Raw genomic sequence first — 20,679 nt, 5'->3', positions numbered from 1 at the left:
GAACATCTTAATAAATTTTAACTAGAAGATTGAAGGATCCTGATGGAGGTGTAAATCCATAATGTAGTACTAATCCATGGAGAGGAAATTGTATTAAGAATATTGTGAATTTTAATGGCAAGTTTATATTGAATAAGCCATTTAGTGGGCAGCCAGTGCAATAAATGTAGCACTGGAGAGAGATGGTTACGTTTATTCATGCTTGTAGGTAAACGAGCAACAGTGTTTTGAATTAACTGCAAGGGTCTAAATTTATTCTGAGGAAGGCTATACTATATAAAGAGAATTGCAGTAATCAATTCCTAAAAAAAAAAAACCCAAACACACTGAAGAATTGTTTTATAATTGGAAGGGTCCAAGAATGGCTTAAGGTGATGGAAGAGTCTTGATTTATAGAATGAAGACTGAACTACAGTCTTAATGTGTGCTTGCATATCAAGGGAGGAGTCAATGGTAACACCTAAATTGCAAGTTTTGGGCTGAATTTTAAAAGCATTACTCGTGTTAAAAGACCCATATACGTGAGCAACGCAGATTTTAAAATCTAATTATATGCATATATGAGCATGCATTAGCTAAATAAAGGGGCAACAGTAACGCACATAAATTCGTATTTTAAAACTGGAGGCTGCAGTGCGTGGCATCTTGTTAGCTGCATATATTTACTGCTGCTCCTGATGAGGTGTAAGTCTGCAGAAATCATGTTTTAGGTCTAAGGGTGAGGGTTCTGGGTCAACTGGTGGGGAATACAAACTGAAGAAGCAGAGGGGTCTGGATGACCTTTAGATAGACTGGGCAAACTGGTGGACTACTTGGTAAAACTGGAAATGTCCTTCACACGTGTATGTTAGTATTTTCAAAAGATGCCCTGCCTTTGGTCAGGGCTAAAAAAGGTCCCTGATCACATTCTGAAATATAGCAATATGCCATGGAAGTAGACTTTCTCTAAAGAAGAAAAAGAGAAGCAGAAATCTTAGGGTAGTTCAGAGCACATCATGATGACATTGAGAATTTTTAAAGCTGTCCTGCCATTGGTTAATAGTCATAACCATATGCAAATATCTGTATCAAAGAAGGAAAAAGAGCAGAATGAAATCATTAGCCTAGTTTCCTACAGATCATATAAAATCATGTCCATCTGTCCATACTCCCTATAAGTTTGCCTTCCCCGCCCGCTTCAATAATCTTTTAACCATTCCTCCTGTTTTATTCAAATTTCTGCCACAGATTACCTCACAATTGCCACCTCGTATTTTTCACATGCTTTTGACACCCATGACATTTAGAATCCCTGTTTCTTTTTTTTTCCTACAGGGAAATAGGCAGTTCAGTTTAAATCTCAGAGAGATCAGAGAATACTGTGACATCACTGAGCATTTTGAAAGATGCCCTGCTTTTATTTAGTAATCATAACCATATGCAAATTTATGTACTAAAGAACAAAACTAGACCTGAAATGTTAACACATCTCATTGTTTTTTATTCTCTGTATGCATTGCTTCCTTTGAACTATAAGTATCCCAGGCTTGCATAATAGCAAAAATATAATATGTTGCTTTTTTCAATGAAGTTATATTGAAGTAAATTATCATGTTAATGACATCACTGTTTTAAAAAAAAAAAAAAGGCGTACTCCGTTAATTTAATTGTGTATTAGTGTTACATAAAATATTGAACGGAAAAATCATTTTCATTTGTATAGTTATGTTGCTCTTTCCTTTCATAGTACTTGAATTGCAAACAATTCTCTTTCATATCATTTTATTTTATTTATTTATTTATACATACACACATTCTATGGTTATATTAGTCTGGTTAGGATTTGGGATATAAAGGCTAATGATATTGTGATCACCCTGGTTGGTGAGGTTTATGTTTATTTTATTTCAATTATTGTTTTAATGTTATGATTGTTGTTAATATGTAATATTTTAAAAGTATTGTATACTGCTGTAGGCGACCTCTTTAGACTAGGAATGCAGTTTAGAATTTTGATACATTACTATTTATTTTCAACATTTTTAACCTGCTAGTCCTGAAAATACTTGCTCTTAGCAGCTAACAAACTAAAACAAATGTGCAATGTTAGAACGTGTCTGGATCTGTTTTGAATTATCTAACTTTACACATGTTTGTGTATAGTAGTCTGATACTGAGTTGCAGGTGAAAGTTCTCATTTCTCTTCTTTCTTACCAAAGCATTGTAAGTAGATGTTTTATGTAACAAACTTTGCTGCTTTGCCCAGTATGCTGTGCCTTATTACCATTTGTATTTCACTTTTAGAGAGAACATCTAGTTAGCTGCTACTGGGGAGGGGCTGGTCCAGTAATTCATCGGCATGATCCAAGCAGACCATACGTGGAACAGTACAGGATTGACTCTCAGCAGTTCACTAATCTGTACAAACTTGTCTCATCATGGACATGCAGCTCCCATACTGACATTCTGGCTGAAAGGGCCTTCCGGCTTCTTGATGAAAATATGGATGGTCTAATTGAATTCAAGGGGTTCGTCAGCTTCTTAGGTACTACCTTTGTGAAACTGCCCATTACAGTTAGTTTTGCTTCTCTGAAAACTTTTATGGCAAGGTTTGTGTGGCAGAATTGTGCACAAATTTTAATAATTGATTTAATTAGCATACAGTTAATAATGAAGTAATTGTCCTTTAATATTTTTAAAGCTGTCCTTAGTGTTTTCCCTGTTGCGGCATATATAAAACATGTTTTATTTAAATAGAACATGGGGAAAGTCCAGGATTTACTGCATCAGGTCAATATTCAGCTGTGGAGTAGCTAGTTAAGTTAATTTGACATAGCTATCTGGCTAGCCATTTAGATGGATAACTTTTCAGTTATCCATCTAAATGGATTTTGAATATCGACCTCCGTATTTATATGCTTTGAATGAATGATGATCTGTAGTAACTTTAAGTACAGTCATGCTAGTAAGAGAATAGAAAAAATATATCCTATTTTTGATCAATGCTAGTTCAGTATATAAGAAAAATGTAATGAGTATATCCAGAGTATTGAAGTTCTTTTCATGAATCTGCGCATGATGATATCATTCACAAGCAGTACAGGCTAGAACATTGCATATTCAATAAATGATTTATAGTTTTTGGTCTAAAATTGCAAACAGTTTTTGATTTGGGTTTCTTCCCCACTAGCTTTCTTGCTTGGAGAAAAATGTTTATTTGTATCACAATTTCTATTGTGGAGTTTCATTTAATTTCCTAAATCTGGTATTTTTCTTCCTTTAACATCTTTATATTCTGTATAGATACACTGGACCAGATTGTATTTTCTCCATTGACAAATAGACTTGAATTAGTTATAATGCATATGTGACATAATTCAATGTCACAGACATAGACTTAGCTCTCAAAGCTTAATAAAAGTCCTATTGAGCATGCATGGGAGTTCCCAAGTGCACATGCTATCTCATGGGCTCCTCTTTCTTTCTTTATCTGAGCTTCTGCATGGACGTTCCCAGCTCGCTCTTCAGTTTTGCCTTTAGGCATTCCTTTTAGCTATTTTCTGCCACATTGCAAGTTTTGTTGCCACTGCCTCAGAAGTCCCTCAAAAGAACTTCCTTATCCTCCTGCTACACGTGTCCAGATGTGTAGGCTATTTCCCTCTACCAGCAGATGGAGATGGAGGACACAACTTTGCCATTGATATCACCATAGATACATAGAGTGGTCCATCTCAGCCAAAGACAGTATTCTCTGTCTCCAGCAGGTGGTAGAATGTTCTCTTCTGGGCAGGTTGAGTTTCAGAGGTTTGGTTTTCTTGCCTGGTGGTGCAATTTTGTGTAGTTCTGTCATTGAACTGCCAGCCATGCTGCTGGTCTCCAGTTCAACAAGCTCATTTGTGAGATTCCCAGTCCCAGAGAGGACTTGGTAGAGTAGAGAGAAACTGGTTCAACTTGTAGAGGATCCTTTTTTAGTTCTTCCTCCCTTCTTTTTCTCCTACCCCCCCCCCCCCCCAACACTTCCTCTCTCCTTGTCTCTAAGTCTGGTACTTAAAACTTTGAATTTAATAAAAAAAGAGACAACAAAAGGCAGCTTCTTTCCTCAGAAACAGCGCTTTTGGGTTTTTCAACATGCTAAGGGAGGGCGTTACAAGCCTTTTGGGAACTTAGCTCTGTGGAGGTCTTCTAAAGACCATCTGACTAATCTATGGGAGTCCTCTAGCCATGTTAAACTGCAGTCAGCACTGTGAGGTCTGTGGGAACTGGCACATTTTCAGTCCCACTGGCTCCTTTTCCCCTATCTGTAAAGGAGGTACTGTTTTTCCTAGGAGCCTTTATTCTGGTGACGACGGGTAGAGTACAGTGGGACCCTCCTCTCCTAGAGCATTGGTGGAGAGCCACGCTGAGGAGTTCTTATGCACAGGTTTGAAGGCAAGTTTTTCGGTGGGAGCTGATGCCATTTTGTCTTTTTTCCACACAGCACCTGCACCTCCTGCATTCTAGGACTGGGCAGCCTTGATGATCCTCTGATTTCCTTTCCTATAAGGAATTTATTCAGGTCACCTCCAGATTACAATTTCTCTTCCTGAGGGGACTTCTAGTATTTCTTTTTACTTTTTACACCAGACTTTCTGTGGCTTTCTAAAGCCTATTGGAGGGGAAGAAACTGCTTTTCTACAATTTTGGGTGCTACTTCAGCTTCTCAGTTGCAGCCCAAGAGACAGCTAAGTGTGACAGACTAGCCCCATATCTGGTCAATGCAAAGGATACCTGACAGAGTTCCACCAGCTTCTAAGCATGAGGAAAACCCAAACCTGGACAGTTGTCCATCCCATGAGCAAGGAGTACTGTCTTCTGGAGGTGAAGATACTATTATTTGTCCTTTTTACAAGGAAGAAATTTATTTCCTTATATAGGTAATGACATTTATTTATTTATTTACAATAATTTTTATTACTTCTATTTCCAGAATTTCTATTTTAGGCAGATTACATAAGAAACCATAAATAATAAAATAGACATATAATCAACCAACACATAACAGTAAATAATAAAATAAAGGTTTTCACAGATTCATCCCTTAGGATGTAGGATGATAAGGTTCAAGAGACTCCTGCTTGAGACCCTATTCTGCAGAGGTTTTGCTGATCTCTCAAGGCCTTTTTTTCTACATTCGGCAGTTGAAGGGACATTGTTATCCAAATAGAAATCTCTTGAGATAGGCCTTAAGGGTTATCAAAGCTCTGAGCACTTTAAACCCTTTGCCTCTTATTGCCACTGAATACCTCTTTCAGATACCACAGGTAGATTCCCTGTTATGGCAGTTATTTGTATAACAACTATTCTGGTTGAGAGGACTTCAGCCTAAACGGATCCTCAGGACAGAAAGATAGAGGTTCTTTTAAATCATGCCTTTACTAATATGACAGCAGAAAAAGACTATATGCCCATCCGTCCAGTTTATTTAGCATTATAATTCTCATCACTTCCTTAGAGATCCTCTATATTTATCCCATGCTTTCTCAAATTCAGATACTGTTTTTGTCTCCACCACTTCTGCTGGGAGGCTGTTCCATACATCCACCACCAGCTCTGTAAAGAAATATTTCCTAAGATTACTCCTGAGTCTACCTCCTTTCAACCTCATCTCATGAGCCCTCATTCTAGAGCCTTCTTTCCATTGAAAAAGGCTCACCTTCTATGCATAGAAATCTTTGAGATATTTGAATGTCTGTATCATATCTCCCCTGTTTCTCCTTTCTTCTAGGGTATACATGTTTAGATCTTTGTCTGTCCTCATATGCTTTAGAATGAAGACCACTGATCATTTTAGTAGCCACATTCTAGACCAACTCCATTCTGTTTATATCCTTTTAAAGGTGCAGTCTCCAGAATTGTACACATTATTCCAAGTGAGGTCTCATGAGGGACCTATATAGGGGCAATATCACCTCCCTTTTTCTGCTTGACCATTCCTCTCCCTATGTAACCAAGCATATTTCTGGCTTTTACCATCGTTTTATCGACCTGTTTGGCCAGCTTAAGATCATCAGATACAATTACCCACAGATCTCGCTCTTCCTTTGTGCTTAGAAGAATTTCATTTCCAATGCTGTACCTTTCCCTTGGATTTTGCATCCTAAATGCATTAATCTGCATTTTTTAGCATTAAATCTTAACTGCTAGATTTTAAACCATTCCTCGAGTTTCACTAGATCCCTCCTCATGTTTTACACTTCTTCCTGGCTGTCCACCCTGTTACAGATTTTGGAATCATCGGCAGGCAAACCTCTACCATGGCTTTTAATGGTATAGATTACTATCTGTGGTTGTTACATGACTTCAGCCCTTTTTGCGTTGTATTCAACAGCTCCCAGAAAGCCAAGAGTCTGTTGCCTTGAATCAGGAGCCATGTATCTGGCTGATGCTATGTCTGAGCTTATCAGAATTTCTGCTAGGTCTGTAGTCTTCTCCATGGCTAATGGCAGATTTTTATGGTTATCTATTCCAAATCTCATTTGAGCAAGTTTCCTTTCAAAAGAAAATTATTTTGAGAAGATAGAGATGTTGGTAAAAAATCTTGGGGTCAAAGCCTCAAAGTCCACTAGAGGATAAGGTTCTTCCTTATTTCCAGGCAAACAAAGGCCACAGTTATTTTCAGGACTATTTATTTATTTATTTATTTATTTATTTATTTATTTATTTATTTAGCATTTTTATATACCGACATTCTCGATACAAATATCAAATCAGGTCGGTTTACATAAAACAAAACTATCGCGGTGAGGCGTTACAATAAACGGAGTTTCAGAACATGAGAATAAATATTAAATAGACAACAGTGACTCTTCGAATAACGAGCATATATATAGTAAATAACGTAGTAAAATAGATAATAGCGTAAATAACTAACTTGTGATAAAATAAATAATAAATAGAATAGTATAATATATATATATAGACAACAGTATATATATATATATATATATATATATATATATATATATATATATATAGACTATAGGCAATATAGGCCAAATAGACCTCCCAATCATTCAGATTCAATTGCAATAATCAATCCTTTTGAGATGCCAGAAAGTCTAAAAGAGAGACAGCGACTTCCACAGAGATCAGTCATTCCATCCAATGAATGCTAGTGAGTTCCCTTTTTGGGAGTACTGGTTGATGGTCATCTTCGGCTATTTTTCAAGGCGTGGACTCTAATATATAGATTGTAGATGAAATACAGAATTATTGCACTCTAGAGCTTGCTGCTTTGATTCCCTATGCCATTATGGTCTCTCTTTGTGTTTCTTCTGTCAAAACATTAGCCGTTCAGTCCACCCTCAAAAGCTTCTATATCAGCAAGCATTTGTTCCTGTGCCGAACAAGGAACAGGGCCGTGATCTGTATTACATTTACTTTGGAGTTTCATAGAAGGATGGTTTTTACAGGCCCATTCTTGACTTTAAATGGGCAAACAACAAGCTACATATCTCTCATTTCCATAAGGAGATGCTCAAGTCGGTAATAGAAGTGATACGACAAGGCGACTACTATCTGCTCTAGATCTTTCAGAAACATACTGCCATATTCTCATGAGAGAAGAACATCAGAAATATCTCAGTTTCTGTATATTGCAGAAGCACATTTTATTCAGTGAGCTTTCTTTTGGTCTTGCTACAGCTCCAAGAACGTTTACCAAAGTAATGGTGATGATAGTAGCCTTCATACAGAAGGAAGGGATTTTGTTTCATCCTTAGCTTACTGATTGGTTAATCAGGGCCAAATCCCGCCAAGAAGGTCATTTGGCCCCCAAAGAGATGTGCAGGTTTTACAAAATTAGAGCTGGATAATCATCTTTTCAGAGAGCAAGCTTTTCCCATCCTAGTCTCTGGAATGCACAGGGGCCCTATTTGATACCAAAATTGGTCAGGTCTTTCTGACTCAGGAGAGAGTAACCAGGATTTTAATTCAAGTGCAGAAATTTCTTTCTCAGGAAGCTCCTAGAGATTCTGATTATCTGCAGCTTCTGGGTTCTATAGCAGCCGATCTGATTCCTTATCCTGTATGGGAAACCACGCAAGGATGATTTAGCCTAAGGCTTCTGTAGCTAGGTAGTTTAAAGAAGCAATTACATCAGCTTGCTAATTGAAATATCATCAGGTATCAGAGGTCCTTCGAGTCCAATTAGCAAGAACTCAAGTGTGTCATCCTGGGTGGAATCTCCGGCTCTTGATCCAGTAAATATTTGTAAGTTGGTCATTTGGTCTTTCTTGATCTTTGCAAAACACTACAATTTGGATATCCATGCCAGGGAAGATGCAGCGTTTGGAGCTGGAGTTCTCAAAGCGGCCCTATCTTCTTTCCTCCCAGTTTAAATAGGCTTGGAATCTTCCCATGTGCCTGGACTAGTGTAGCAGGATGATAAGGAAGGAGAAATGTATTATTGTCTGACAATTTCTTTCTTTGAACCTTGCTACACCACTCCAGAACTCATCCAGGAAGTTGGGGCTTGTACTGTATCTCAAATGTTTGCAAGATGATGACAAATATTTTAAAATCTCTTTTTTCAGGGATCTCTTGATATCTTCTTGGTAATTACCTCCTCTTTCTTGGGAATGTTGGAGAGTTGATTTTTCCAAAGAGATCCTTCATTAAATGTGTGCTGCTGTTAGTTTACAAAAAAATGATCAATAATTATTATCTTGATATCTGCTTCTTCCTATTTGTATTGCTTTGTCTTGTGAATACTGGCTTTGACTAGGCTGTACTACTATATATACCTGTGATAATGTCACAGGCAAAGCTGTGTCTTCTTTCCCTACCTGATGGTAGGGGGAAATAACCTACATGTCTGGACTGGTGTAGCAGTAATCAAGGAAAGGAAATTATCAGTTAAAAATAAATTTCTCCTTTTCAATTAAAAAAATAAATGTTCAGAAGATTATGCACCCCTCAGCTTAGGATTTCCTGTACATTATGGCTAAAGCTAAGACAGAGGGGTTCACAAGGCAATATGCATGTGTGGGACCTCCTATACATGCTCAAGCTAATTCATCCTGATGTCTACAGAAAACCCTGTTTACAGGTAAACAAACTTGCTTTATACTCCAAAATTTCCTCTGATTGTCATATTTCACATTGCTTGAAATTGGAACTCTCCTTCTCATGTACATACACACAAATGTAATCATTGGTGTAAATTGACTGAATACATTGCTTGTAAGTAAAAAAAAAAAATTATTTTTCATGTTTACTAGTGCAAAGAAGATGTAAGATGGGAGTTAAGGAAGGGACTGAAGGATCAAGTAATAATAATTTTGCAGATTAGAGAATAGTGTGAAGTGGTTCAGGCAGCTTTTTAAAATATAGAAACATATTACAAATACATTATAGGGGAAATGAAACAAAATAATTTCTCCCAGGACAAGCAGGATATAGTAGTCCTCACATATGGGTGACATCATCAGATGGAGTCCTGTCACGGAATACTTTTGTCAAAGTTTAGAACATTGACTGGCATACTGAGCATGCCACTAACCCTGTGGCCACACAGGGTCCCCCTTCAGTCTCTTTTTTTCCGCGCAGCAAGTTGCCTCATGGTTTAGGAGCTCTGTGAGAAATTTCTCACAATTTTCCTCACGGAAAAAATTGAACTTTATCTTCCTAATTCACCCTCACCAGGGTCCCCCATCTCGCTCCGTTCTCTCCGACGCTTGGTAAGTGTTTTAACCGCAGTTGTAGTCGGTTCCCAGCAGCATTCCTTCGGTGCCCGACAGTCACCGACCGTTCACCCGCCAATTTTTCGACATGGCGACCAGTTTTATAAAGTGCCTCGAGTGTCCGAGGACCATATCCATAACGGACCCACACAATGTATGTGTTTTGTGCTTAGGCCCTTCGCATGACGTCTGTCGGTACCCCAGTTGTGCACAAATGACTCCCAAAGGCCGCCGTGCTCGATTGGACAAGATGGAGCACCTGTTTGGCTCAAAACGTTCTGCTCCATCGACTCCAGTTCAAGTTACGCCGGCCGGAGGACGTTCATCGACATCGGAGATTCCGCGCCATGAACAGCAGGGAGCGGGTGACCGTCCATCACCGACCCCATCTAAGGTATCAGTGTTATCATCCTCTGTGCTGGAGAAGGACCGGACCGAGCACAGAGGGAAACATAGTCACCGGCACCGACGTGCGTCCCCGCCCGGTGCTGGCACCAATACTGCAGCGGCATAGATTTCCATCTTGCTGCCTGCGAAGAGGGCCCGAGGAGAGGAGCCCCCATCCTCCTCTGGACCCAGGACCCTGAGGCGTTCCCCACCGACTTCGGTGCTGGGTACTGAGCCTCCACAGACCCCTGTGGAAGCTGCAGTAACGCCTAACCTGCCTGGCACAATGTTATCCACACCAGCCTTTAGGGAGGAATTGGACAAACTAGTCCAACAGGCAGTGCTGAATGCCCTTCAGGGCTTCCAGTCACCACTGGCATCGGCCCCCATACCGGCACCATTGCCATCGATGTTCACATCGTTCCTCGAGCGCCTAGACACGCTCATCAGTGCCCTGCTGACTCAACCTGCGCCATCGGATACACTGGCACAGAGTCGGCCACTGAAACCTCTGCAGGTACTGATCCCCATACCGCATTCCTTGGAGGATGAAGAGGTGACTCCCTGCCTGATGCCGGAATCCATTCCAGGGCCATCAGGACTGTCAGTGATTAAGCGCACCTCATCCGCCTCGGTGCCATCTATGCCGGGTCAACTTCCATTAATGCCACCTCGTCATCCATCGATGCCTTCTCGCCCTCTCGGCTTTGGTACACTTCCTCCTTTAGGAAGTCCACCAGGAAAAGGAGAACCTTCCTATGATCCGTGGGAGGATGCATCCTTAGACCATTCCTCTCATGCTTCCAAGGACCTGCTCTCAGAGCCTTCTCCCTCGGAGAAAAGACGTCGCTCTCCTCTGGAAGACCTTTCCTTTGCCAGCTTTGTCAAAGAAATGTCTGAAACCATTCCATTCCCATTAGTGACAGAGGAGGACGCTTGTCACAAAATGTTGGAGGTCTTACAATTTATAGACGCGCCAAAGGAGATAATGGTAATACCAGTCCATGAGGTTCTCCTGGACCTTTTGCACCATCTATGGGATCATCTGGGTACCGTTCCACCGGTAAATAGGAAAACTGATGCTACATACCTGGTTCAGCAAGCCCCAGGATTTCAAAAAAAGCCAACTACCACACCATTCTGTAGTAGTGGAATCAGCCCAAAAGAAGGCTAAAAGATCTCGTCCACACTCCTCTGCTCCTCCTGGTAAGGAACAAAAGGCTTTGGACACACTGGGGCGCAGAGTCTTTCATGGGTCCATGTTACTTGCACGCATAGCTCCGTATCAACTATATGTGACCCAATATAACAGAAATCTGTGGAAACAAGTCCAGGATTTCACAGACACCCTACCTCAACAATATTAAGAGATCTTAACCTCCATCCTACAGAAAGGATTAGAGGCCGGTAAGCACAAGGTTAGAGCTGCTTATAACTCTCTTGAAACAGCATCTAGAGTCTCAGCAGCAGGCATCAGTGCTAGACGTTGGGCCTGGCTCAAAGCCTCAGACCTACGTCCCGAAGTGCAGGATAAACTAGCTGATCTCCCAAGTACAGGTGAAAACCTGTTCGGGGATAAAATTCAAGACACAGTGGCCCAATTGAAAGACCATCACGAGACCCTGCATCAATTATCAACAGTCACCTCAGAAGCACCCTCCATAGCCTGCAGGGCTATGGAGGGTGCTTATAGACCATGCAAGTACTATCCTCCTGTGCCTTGTGCTCATCCAGCTCGGGCCCCTCAGAGAGGACAAGCACGTCAAACAAGAACTCTTAGGGTGCAACCAGCCCCACAGGCTGGTGCTGCGACTCGGTTTTGACTTCTTTCCAGAGAGCAGAAGCCACCCCACCCTAATCCCATGAACCGACTTACCAGTGGGAGGCTGCCTATGCCACTTAATAACCAATTGGCACCAAATCACAATGGACCAATGGGTACTCTCCATAATAACCCATGGTTACTGTCTACATTTATCAGCTATACCTCCGGACTCCCCGCCCATTCCAGTCTGGAGCTATTGACTGAAGGGTCGAGAGTCAGAGCTCTCGACCCGTCAGTCAGCCAGGGCTGTAGAACTGGTCCCTCAACTCAACAAGGGAGAGGGTTCTACTCCCGCTATTTTCTAATCCCAAAAAAAGACCGGAGGCCTCGGGCCTATTCTAGATCTCCATGCCCTGAACACATTTCTTCACAAGGAACGGTTCAGAATGGTATCCCTTGGCACCATGCTCCCCCTCCTACAGCAGGGGGATTGGCTCTGCTCTCTGGACCTTCAGGACGCTTACGCCCATATTGCCATCTTCCCTCATTGCAAATATCTGCGATTTGTAGTAGGTCATGGGCACTATCAATACAAGGTACTGCCAATCGGCCTGGCTTCAGCGCCACAGGTATTCACAAAGTGCCTAGCAGTCGTGGTGGCACAGCTGCACCGCAACGGCGTTCAAGTCTTTCCATATCTCGACGACTGACTCATAAAAAGCCAGTCCAGGCAAGGAGCCTTCGACTCCCTCGACCTTACCATGAAACTTCTACAGTCATTGGGATTTCTAATCAACTACTCAAAATCCCACTTGACACCGTCTAACCATCCCTTCTTTATAGGAGCAGATCTAGACACCAAACTGACCAAAGGGTTCTTACCCAACGACCGCACAACCACACTGTCCAACCTTGTCAGCTTTATCCGCAGTCGACGAACAGCCTCGGCTCGCCAATTGCTCACATTTCTTGGTCACATGGCGTCAACAGTCCATGTCACCCCAATGACATGCCTAGCCATGAGAGTGACACAATGGACTCTAAAAATCTGTGGCACCAAGCCACTCAGCTGCTTTCATCCCTTGTCCACATAACGACCCAACTTCGTCTGTCTCTTGCCTGGTGGACTCACAAGGCCAACTTACAAACAGGTCTTTCCTTCCAGCAACCAGCTCCTCAGGTGACCTTAACCACGGATGCCTCCAACCTAGGTTGGGGAGCCCATATCGAAGGCCTTCAAACCCAAGGGACTGGAACCAAAGTCGAAGCAACCTATTAGATCAACTTCCTAGAGCTTCGAGCGATGTGGTACACCCTTTATGCATTCTTGGATTGCCTCTTGAACAAAGTAGTCTTGATTCAAACAGATAACCAAGTTGCAATGTGGTACCTGAACAAACAGGGGGGCACGGGCTCTTACCCTCTCTGCCAAGAGACGGCGTAGATTTGGGCCTGGGCTCTGTCACACTCAATACTACTGCGAGCCACTTATCTGGCAGGTACACATAATGCAGTGGCGGACCACCTCAGCCGAAGTTTGCACCCCCACAAGTGGACTCTGGATCCCTATGTTGCAAGCAGAATCTTCCACTGGTGGGGTCAGCCGAACATCGACCTCTTTGCATCCTATCAGAACCGCAAAGTGGAATGTTTCTGCTCCCTGCACAGGGACCAAAGAGCACCAACCATGGATGCCTTCACTCACCCCTGGAATGCAGGTCTACTATATGCATACCTTCTGATTCCGCTAATCAGTAAGACTCTCATGAAGCTACAACAGGACCAAGGCTTAATGATACTCATAGCCCCGTATTGGCTTCGACAAGTCTGATTTCCCATACTTCTTGACCTCTCTGTCCAGGAACCCATTCGCCTGGGCACAGCACCCAATTTCATAACACAGAATTACGGCAAGTTACGCCACCCGAACCTCTAGATCCTATCCCTGATGGCTTGGATGTTGAAAAGTTGATACTACAGCCTCTCAACCTTTCTAATAGCGTCTCTCAAGTCCTTGTGGCTTCACGAAAGCCTTCCACGCGGACGTCTTACCGCTCTAAATGGAAGAGGTTTACTGTGTGGTGCACACAGAAGGACCTAAACCTCTTTTCTTGCTCCACACCAGCACTCTTGGATTATCTCTGGCACCTCTCGGAATCTGGCCTACAGACTTCCTCCATATGAGTATACCTCAGTGCCATCTCTGCTTACCATCAAAGAGTAGGGGATGCCCCGATCGCGGCTCAACCTCTTGTGAGTCGATTCATCAGAGGCTTAGTACAGCTTAAGCTGCCTCTATGACCATCGGTTGTGGCATGGGACCTCAACGTGGTACTTGCACGGCTCATGCATCCTCCTTTTGAGCCACTGCACTCCTGCGAACTCCGATATCTTATATGGAAAGTAATTTTCCTAGTAGCAATCACATCGGCTCGCAGGGTAAGTGAGTTACAGGCCCTTGTGACCTAATTAACTTACACAAGGGTCCTCCATGACCGGGTGGTTTTCTGAACTCACCCTAAATTCCTTCCTAAAGTGGTAACTGATTTCCACTTAAATCAGTCCATAGTCTTGCCCATTTTCTTTCCAAGGCCTCATGCTAAATCCGGGTGAGCGAGCTCTGCACACCTTGGACTGTAAGCATGCGCTTGCATTTTATTTAGACTGCTTTGCAGCCCACAGAAAGTCCACCCAATTCTTTGTTTCTTTTGATAAAAACAAGCTTGGAGTTGTGGTGGGCAAGCAGACTCTCTCCAACTGGTTGGCAGACACTATTGCATTCTGCTACCAGCGAGCAGGCCTTCCACTTGAGGGACGAGTGAATGCGCACTCAGTAAGGGCCATGACAACGTCAGTAGCACACTACCGTTCAGTACCGATTGCCGACATCTGCAGGGCTGCGACATGGAGTTCCCTCCACACCTTCGCAGCTCACTACTGTCTAGACAAGGCTGTTTTTGGCCAGTCTGTCCTAAGGAATTTATTCCTAGTGTAGAAACCCAACTCGTCCTACCTCGACCCACTGTGAATTTGACTGCCTCATCATGGCCAACAGCACCCCAGTTGTTGTACCTGTTGCACATGTGTGCTGTTTAGCCTGCTCAGTATGAGTCAGCATGTAGCTTGCTATTCACCCATATGTGAGGACAACCATCCTGCTTGTCCTGGGAGAAAGCAGAGTTGCTTACCTGTTCTCACAGGACAGCAGGATGTTAGTCCTCACGAAACCCGCCCACCTCCCCACGGAATTGGGTTCGATAACATTTTCTTATTTTATATTTTGCTCGTACTTTTTGCTAAAAATGAGACTGAAGGGGGACCCCGTGTGGCCACAGGGTTAGTTATTGGCATGCTGGGCATGCTCAGTGTACCAATTAAAGTTCTAGAAACTTTGACAAAAGTATTCCATGACAGGGCTCCATCTGATGATTTATTAGTGATTTATTAGTGGTGATTTTTTTTGATGTGAGGACTAACATCCTGCTGTCCTGGGAGAACACCTGTTTTAGGTAAGCAACTCTGCTATCTGATTAGTAATGCGTACTTACTCAGATTTGTGCATGAAGGTTATGGTTTTTTAATGTGTAATTTATTTCCCTTTCTTGCAGATGTTATGTACTATGGAGACATGAGTGAAAAAATTAAAATGTTATACAGGCTTCATATCCCACCTGGTAAGAAGTATGCTGTGAAATGGGCAAAATACGCCACTGCTGCAACATGTCAAAGAATTGTAGTAAATTCTGCTTCTAAAGCCATATTTAGCATATAGCGTTAGACATTTTCTAGTCACTATAAAAGGCATTTTAGAATCTATAGCGGTATTTAGTGCTTCCTAGTCCTTAGAAGGCAGAAACACATGTATCTATAGGCACAACTGCTATTTCAAGTAGATCATTCATGTTGAGCAAAGCAGTATTTACCCTTCCCTTATAGAAGTCTTTGTACTTTATAAATAAGGCTGCTGTGCAGGACAATTGATTTGAAGGTTATGGGTATGACAGTTCCACGCTAGGCCATATAATCTGCTGTTCAGGATCACAAGTGGCACTGGAAAAGCCATGTAATTTGCTTTTATTTTTTTAAGGTTACATGAAATTGTGGCATTGCAGCAGTTGACCCTCTTAATAAAGAGGCTCCAATCAGAACTCTGTTAGATTTGCTCATTGTAAAGTTCAGTGGCTTACTGTGGGTCTCTGGTGCCTTGGGGGGGGGGGGGGCGTGGGCAATGTTTGCATCCTCCCAACCCTGGTCCTTCTCGTAGCAGTAAAGTTACAGAAAATCACAATGGATTTTCTTTGTATTTTTTACCCACTTTACCTTTACAACCACAAAGCAGGTTACAGTTAGATAAATTGAAAATATAAAATCAATAAAACAATCTACCTTCATAAAATACAATTACAATACAAATGCAAATGATAAATAAGACCAATAAACTACATTACATTACCAAGCACATTGTAAAGTAATGCAAAACCCTGAAAAACGTTATTCAGAACTGATATAGCAAACCTGTAATACCAAAACAACACTAACACTCAGAAATCAAACAGCAACAGCCTTGTCTATGAACAGGCAGCACTGCAAGTATTGTAAAGTGCCCTAGAAAAGTAATACACTTCCCAATTGGAAAGTACAGACTAGAAAACAGAGTACGCTAGATCCTGAGTAATTGAATAGAAAAATCAAAATTCTAATAGGCAATTTTCTTGTGTGTATGAATATATTTCCAAACAATTTTTTAAGAAGAAAAGAACTCAGAAATTTAAACAGGCATTAATACAAATATGCCTGAAATTTTTCAATAAAAGATTAAAAAAAAAAAAAAAAAGAAACTCCAAAATGTTCTAATTTTGGTAGATGCAAGTGAAGACATAATCTCTTTTTTTGAGCATGAATTTTTTTATTCAACTATTGTATTTTGCTGGGAGGATTTCGATATTTTTTTTTTACCTTTTCTGTTATAGATCCCTACACAGAACCTACGTGCTAGCAGTATACCTCATTTTGGTCACAAAAGCAGAACACAAGCAGACTCTCGCCAAATGCAGAATAAGGGACCATGAAATAGAAATATGAAAACAAAAACTGAAGTAGAAATCCCAAGAAGCCAGACTCTATTTGGTGCAACACAAAAGAAACTGAAAAAGAAATGCACATTTCACAAGATTAAAAGAGAAAATCAAAGACATCCCATAAAAGAAAGAGCAAGAAATATATAATTGTCTGTGAAACAGGAGAAACAGTATAAAAATATGTTCTGTTTTGCCACCAGACCAGAAATGTAATCTGACCAGGGACAATATAGACCAGTACCCAAAGCTGGCAATTGTCCTTGTAAAGGTCGTCTCTGTTCACTGAAATTTTTTCCAAGGACAAGCAGGATGGCACTCTTTATCAGGTTGTGACATCGTCCAATGAAACCCAGTCTGGAACTTTTAATTTCAAACTTTCAAGAGCTTTAACTTTGCCTCACTGGGAAAGTCCCACATTCCACTATACCACATCTCCATGTGAAGAGCCCCTTTAGTCTCTTCTCATGGTTCTTCTATTTGTCAACCTATTCTTTCTCAGGTAATTTGTTACAAGATTATTCATTGCGCAACCTCACACTCTTGTTTCATCTTCTTGTAGGTAGGTTTTCCGGTCAGTTTTCTAAGTTTTTATTACTAGCTCAGTGCTGGGTCAGTTTGCCATTGGTGCCCAATGGACATTGATCACCTGCAGCCATCGAGTTCAGTTTTGCCTCCCTTATTTTCCAGTCAGCCATATCCAGCAGTTTCTAGCAATACCGTCTGTGTGCTAGCGTTATATCTATCATGGATACTGCTGATAAATATAGATATTCTGTGCTTGGAAGCATTGTATGAAGTCCAAAAGTGTCATCTTTATGCAAACATGAACTTGAAGGGATGATTGCATCGGAGGAATCAACATTGAAGGATCATGGAACTGCACTAGAAGCTGGTGATGTATCAGCATCGAGAAAACAGTATATTCCCTTGACATTGGGCATTGGTAGGAACCCAAGAGCCTGGCTCTTCCTGTCCAAAGGAAGCAATGGGTTCCACCTCTTTGATGCCAGGCATCGAGTAAAGGTAGAAAGCTTTGGTCTCCATTAATGAGCAATGCTGGAAGTGGGGATGATCCAGCAATAGCAGAGAACCTCTTGAAGCAGTCACATGGAGGGGGAGAGCTCATCCTCACTGTGATAGCCCAGGAATCACACCAGTCTCCAAAGGTCCAAGTATCAACCACCAATACACCTCTTGGTTCCTAGGAAGATATGGCTACCCCTCCTGCTTTTCAGTTTGTGTTGGCATCAGCTGCCTTTGAGGAGGAGTTGTATAAAAAATCTAGCAGGCATTAAACAAGGCACTGCAAGGCCTTGGTGCTCTGGTATCAAGGGCATTGGTTCATGCGTGAACCAAAGTCAAGCCAGTACTCGAATCCCTTCAGAATCCCCAGTAGCCTTGAACCAGTGCTGATGCTGGTTCACGAAAGGGAATCTTGAGTCTATGGCAGCTGCCCCGATAATAATCTCCAGCCTATTGCAGGAGGAAGACTCCATGAGGTGCTGGAACTCCTCAGGTTCCAGATCCAAGCAGACTAGCATATCCCTCTCTCAGGCCTTGTCTGCAGTATGAGCATTGTCAGGGAGGTCTTCACCAGCCTAACAGTTGGGGTCCTGACTTTTGAGATCTCCTGGGGGTACGGCTATACATCTGGTGATGCCTCTGAAGAAGAGGGATTGATGGATCTCCCCTCTGACCCTTCTCCTCCTCCTCCAGAGAGAAGAAAGTCCCCCTCTTTCATTTCAGCAAAGTATAAGCCATTCCCTGTACTTTGCTGAAGGAGGATGAAACCAGAAACATCCTCTAGTTCATGGAGCCCCCTAAGGAGTTTGTTGCTGTCCCCTGGTAAATGAAATCCTTCAGGAGGTACAGATGAGGATGTAGTGATGTGGAAAAACCCCCTCTTTGTGTCTCCCATGAACAAGAAGGCAAGTGCGATTTATTTCATCCAGAAGGCTCCCAGATTCGAAAAGAGGAGCTACAACACCAATTTATGGCGAATGAATTTGCTCATGAGAGGGCCAAGAGGACTAGGACCCATTCCTGAGTGCTGCTTGGGAAGGACTCTAGAACCTTGGACACTCTTGGGAGGAAGGTGTTTCAGGGAGCTATGCTAAATGCTCACATAACTTCCTATCAGCTTTTCATGGGCCAATATTTGTGGGATTTACTGAAGCAATAGCAGGAGTGTGAGCAATATCCTCAAAAGCAGCAGGACACCCTCCAGTCACTGGTGGAAAAGAAAAGGGAATATGAAAACACATGGTCCACTTGACCTTTGATTTTTTTTTTTTTTTTTTAGATGGCATCCAGAGTCTGTGCCATGGGGATTGGTTCCTGCAAACTTGCCTGGCGCAGGCCTCAGACTTCCAACTTGTGGTGCAGGAAAGACTTTCAAACATGCCACACACTGGAGAGAGAATCTTTTCAGAGATAGGATTTAAAAAGCAGTGGCACAGATACATAAACACTGCACAACACTTCATCTGTCCACAGTCTCTCCAGAACCTCTCTTCTCTTGTAGGAGATATCAGAGGATGAGGCAGAGGAAACACTTTTTCCAGCCAAGGTTCTATCGTCTGTCCCCTCAGTCCCATACGCAGCAGGCACCGTGTGCTGTCCAAGACAGCAGCAGGCACTTAAGCCACAGCCAGCATCCTAGTCAACACCTGGGGCTGGATCACAGAGAGCATAACCTTCATCCTATTACCCATGTCAGAGGATCTTCCCTTCAGAGACAGGCTGAAGTCTTATGTAAACTGTTGGCCCAGTGTAACTTTGGATGTGTGTGTCTGTCCAAATGCCCTCATGTGTCTGGCACCATGGAGTGCTGTGGAGCATAGATAAGATCAGTGCCAAAGCACACTTCACGATGGTCCTTCACAGAGCACTGCCACAAATACCATCAGCTTCTTGTAGGTCCAGGCTGTGTCATGGAGCATGCCGCAGTATGGGCCTGGGTTGCTATGCCAGCTCAGACCCAGAGCTTGCGCTGAGACATTAGGCACACAGCATGACCAATGGAGCACCACTGCATGGGTGCAAAGGCACTGCAGTTGCAGTGCCGAGGTTGGGCACAGAGGTGCCATCATTACTCTGTTCCCTCTGATGTGTGCGTGTTATCTTGCGACGGAAAGCATCACTTGCTTGTACATTGTAGTTGATGGTTCACTGGTCTGTCTTTGGCTATTCATGCACGGATGCGCTCCTATTCACTTAGGGACCACCCATTTGGGATGGATCCTGGGGATACAACATGAGGATACCTCCCCCATGAGGAGGGGACAGGCCCTCTCCCATATTGCTTACGCTCTACATCCCCTTCTCGGCGAAGCTTCCAGGACGCATACCATTGCAGGTTTGCTGCTCAGGCAGTCTTGATGACTCAGCCTTAGATTCACATGATTTGGGGCAGCCCCTTGCACATCCTGTAAGGTGAGCTGGGGGGAAGGAGCAACAAGGGGCTGCTGGACTGCTTTCACTGGCATCCCTGTTTTAGGATGCCATGCTGTCTTTAGTGTCCACCTATGCAGCCACCAGCAACTTGCTATGTTAAGAACGTAAGAAATTGCCATGCTGGTTCAGACCAAGGGTCCATCAAACCTAGCATCCTGTTTCCAACAGAGGCCAAACCAGGCCACAAGAACCTGGCAATTACCCAAACAATAGAACCTCATGTCGGCGACTGTGTCCCACTCTTGTATGGATAGTAGGGCTTTCTGAGATCGGGACAACCCGGTTAAAGCCC

At 42.6% G+C, this 20,679-nt stretch overlaps 1 protein-coding gene across 4 annotated transcripts in view; it reads left to right on the top strand.

The window, feature by feature from the left end:
• TBC1D8 (TBC1 domain family member 8) overlaps positions 1-20,679 on the top strand; it is a 438,780-nt gene that overhangs the window by 361,120 nt on the left and 56,981 nt on the right. For all 4 annotated transcript variants that reach the window (XM_029604799.1, XM_029604801.1, XM_029604802.1 and 1 more), the window contains 2 exons: positions 2,284-2,524; positions 15,462-15,527. In XM_029604799.1, coding sequence (XP_029460659.1) covers positions 2,284-2,524; positions 15,462-15,527 — 307 coding nt within the window. The remainder of the gene's footprint in view (positions 1-2,283; positions 2,525-15,461; positions 15,528-20,679) is intronic.

This window comes from Rhinatrema bivittatum, chromosome 5, assembly GCF_901001135.1.
Source record: "Rhinatrema bivittatum chromosome 5, aRhiBiv1.1, whole genome shotgun sequence".
Taxonomy (NCBI): Eukaryota; Metazoa; Chordata; class Amphibia; order Gymnophiona; family Rhinatrematidae; genus Rhinatrema; species Rhinatrema bivittatum.
The sequence above is the reverse complement of the archived record's forward strand: the minus strand, read 5'-3'. Positions and strand labels throughout refer to the sequence as shown.